The 2,613-nt window shown below is 45.3% G+C and overlaps 2 protein-coding genes across 3 annotated transcripts in view; both read right to left on the bottom strand.

The window, feature by feature from the left end:
* Positions 1-204, bottom strand: LOC106150256 (atherin-like; the record flags this gene model as incomplete). The annotated part of the gene is given in 1 exon segment (XM_013522620.1): positions 1-204. A coding segment is annotated over 1 exon segment (100 nt), but the record flags the coding sequence as incomplete, so codon positions are not given.
* Positions 1-1,652, bottom strand: part of Spdya (speedy/RINGO cell cycle regulator family member A) — a 57,290-nt gene extending 55,638 nt beyond the window's left edge. For both annotated transcript variants that reach the window (XM_005400534.2, XM_005400535.2), the window contains exon 1: positions 197-1,652. The gene's annotated coding sequence lies outside the window, so the exon portion shown is untranslated. The remainder of the gene's footprint in view (positions 1-196) is intronic.
* Between the last annotated feature and the right edge of the window lie 961 nt (positions 1,653-2,613).

Genomic DNA, 2,613 nt, shown 5'->3' with positions numbered 1-2,613 from the left:
GCGGGCCCGGCTGCTTCCTGCCGTTAGGCCGCGTGCTCACCTCGGGCGAGGCCCGGCCCCGCGCACGCGGCCTCCCAGCGCGCCCCCAGTTGCCCCGCATACTTTCAAGCGCTGTGAGTGTCGAGCCTGTTGGCTTGTCTCCAACGAGACTGTGCGGAGTGCAGGGCTGAGGCCCCGGTCGTTCCCTCACCCCTACCTCTCTACACCGAGCCCAGCGCCCGGCGCGCGGGAGTCCGAGAGTCCGCAGCGAACGTTGTGGCGGCACAGTTGACAGCACAATTCAATCACACAGAACGACGAAGAGCCGCTCAACCCAAAACAGTGCGGAAAAACGCTTTTTACGAGGAGCGGTAAAGTACCAGTGCGCTCTAAGTTGTCTACAGTAGGGATTTCTTCCCTTCCTTCATCCGAGTCCTTGTCCAAGTCCGGGGGTACAGTAGGTGTGCAGTTAACAAATGCGTGCTGAATAAACAAGATTCTTCACGGCTTCTCTCTACCGGCATCCCTTCCCTTTCAAATAAGCCCTATTAACTGCCCCCCCCCCTTTGGTACTAATACTGCACACCCTTGTTTTCATGTTGCTACTTTCATTTGTAATTATATTCCAGGATGGAAAAACCGTATTTACATCATTCTTTTTTTCTTCTTCTTGGTACTGGGAATCGAACTCAGGACCTTGTGCTTGCCCGGAAGGCGCTTGTGCCTCTGAGCTATATTCCCAGCAATACATCATTCTTACATTTAGATTGCTTCCAGATTTTTTGCTACTATAATTATTACTTAGAAAACAGGTTTAGCCTCGCCTATTTGTGGTACTTTGCGGCACTTAGTTTCTTAATCAGTAACACTGGAGATCGAGTGTTCCTTTAAGATTCTCACAGAGCAAGATGACTACACGAAGAGAGGGCAATCTGAGAAATAGTTTTTCCTGACAAAGGCCTTTGACATTTTCTTCCCGGCCATTTAAGGAGAGAACTGGTCAAGAGGCATCAACTGGTTGTGAAAATATTGAGGAAATGGCTGCTTCAGGTTTATTCCTCTGGCTTTTCCTGAGGATCCTCTCTTTTGCAAAGTATGAGAATTTCCCATGACTACTAATTTCCAGCTTTTAGTATAACTGACTTACTGAATAATGAATATCCACTAAATAGACAGCAGTGTATCTGAAAATGACAGGGAAAATACCAAAATAATGAAAATAGCATGGCACTACTTTTCTGTAACTTCTGAGCCAGGTATAAACACAAGTAAAATATCAGGCACAAGGAGCTGTGCAGGGGAGATGGATATACGTACAAAGCAAAGGGAAAGTAGTTGAGTGAAGGTCCTCTTTAAGATCCCAAAATCTTTACAACTCAGTATTTCACAAAATTTACGTATTAAAGTCAGCCACTGCATATAAATTAGAAAGCTATTGGGGAAGCAGCTCACTAAAGTTCTGGTTTTAATTCATGAATGTTCTCATTTCTAGTTTTTTAACTACATTGCCATTTGACAGCTATAAAAAGTGTGGCCATACAGACAATGAAGCTGTTTACAGCTGGTACAGATTTGGGAAAGGGTAGATGTCACAGAGAACGCCTTTGGATTTTTTCCTCACTCCTTTTCTGGCCCATTCTACCCAATCTCCCAAACTACTTGGGTGGAGGAAAGGGAGCTATATTCATACAATATTCCTTCCTTCCTTCACTTACGGAGTCCTAAAGGGCTCTTGATGTGAGCCGAGCCAAATTCCTTTTGTGGAATTTGGAATTTTCTGCTCTTTCAAGCAGAAGAGATACAAACTCGAGTATCAGGAATAATCGATCCAATAAGGTAACAAAATGTCTAGCATAGTTTTCTCCATTGTGTGGCTACTATGTGTCAACATTACTCCCTGCAGTAGGTCACTGAAGAGAAAAAGCCCTGTTGTGCTTGTTCTATTCATACAGTGAGACCTCAAAGTTCGAAAGGCCAAATGAGGTGATTATAAAATATGGCGAATATTTAAATTTTAAAAATTTTATGAAGATACATTGCCATTAATTCTCCCCAAAATATGCTCCCCCTCACTTCAAACTCACTTCGTCATTCTTACCAGGGGCCTGGTGGGTGGGAGGGAGTGTGTGTGGGCATTTGGGGCACTTGTCCTGAGCTAATCTTGAGCCTATCCTGCACAGTTGCTTTTAGCTCCTGCAGTTCTTTGTGAAGCAGTTCTGCAAGTCATCTTTTGTGTCTTTTGACATATTGTTGTGGCTGTATCCAACAAGGTAACAAAATGTTTATCTTTCATGGTCCTTTTGACTTTGGTAAAGACCCAGAAGTCACACAATGCCAGGTCTGTTGAACAATGTGGGTAAAAACACATCCCTGTAATGTTTTCACAAGTATGCCTTTCTGTTGGATGGTACTTGGCAGCAGCATATTCTTGGGTCACTCCTTGTAGACACACAACTGCTTCAGAAAACGGCAAGAAGGTTTTCTCCCTCCCCTCGCAGTGGCACAGCTTCCTGGGAGCCCTGCAGAGGCCTGGTGGGTGTGTGTGTGTGTGGGTGTTTGGGGCATTTGTCCTGAGCTCTTCAGCCTGTCCTGGACAGCTGCTTTTGGCCCCTACAGCTCAGGATGGGCCCTGTG

The sequence above is a fragment of the Chinchilla lanigera genome, unplaced genomic scaffold, assembly GCF_000276665.1.
Source record: "Chinchilla lanigera isolate Chin_1 unplaced genomic scaffold, ChiLan1.0 scaffold00068, whole genome shotgun sequence".
NCBI lineage: Eukaryota > Metazoa > Chordata > Mammalia > Rodentia > Chinchillidae > Chinchilla > Chinchilla lanigera.
Note: the sequence above shows the minus strand (reverse complement) of the source record. Positions and strands in the feature narration are given on the sequence as shown.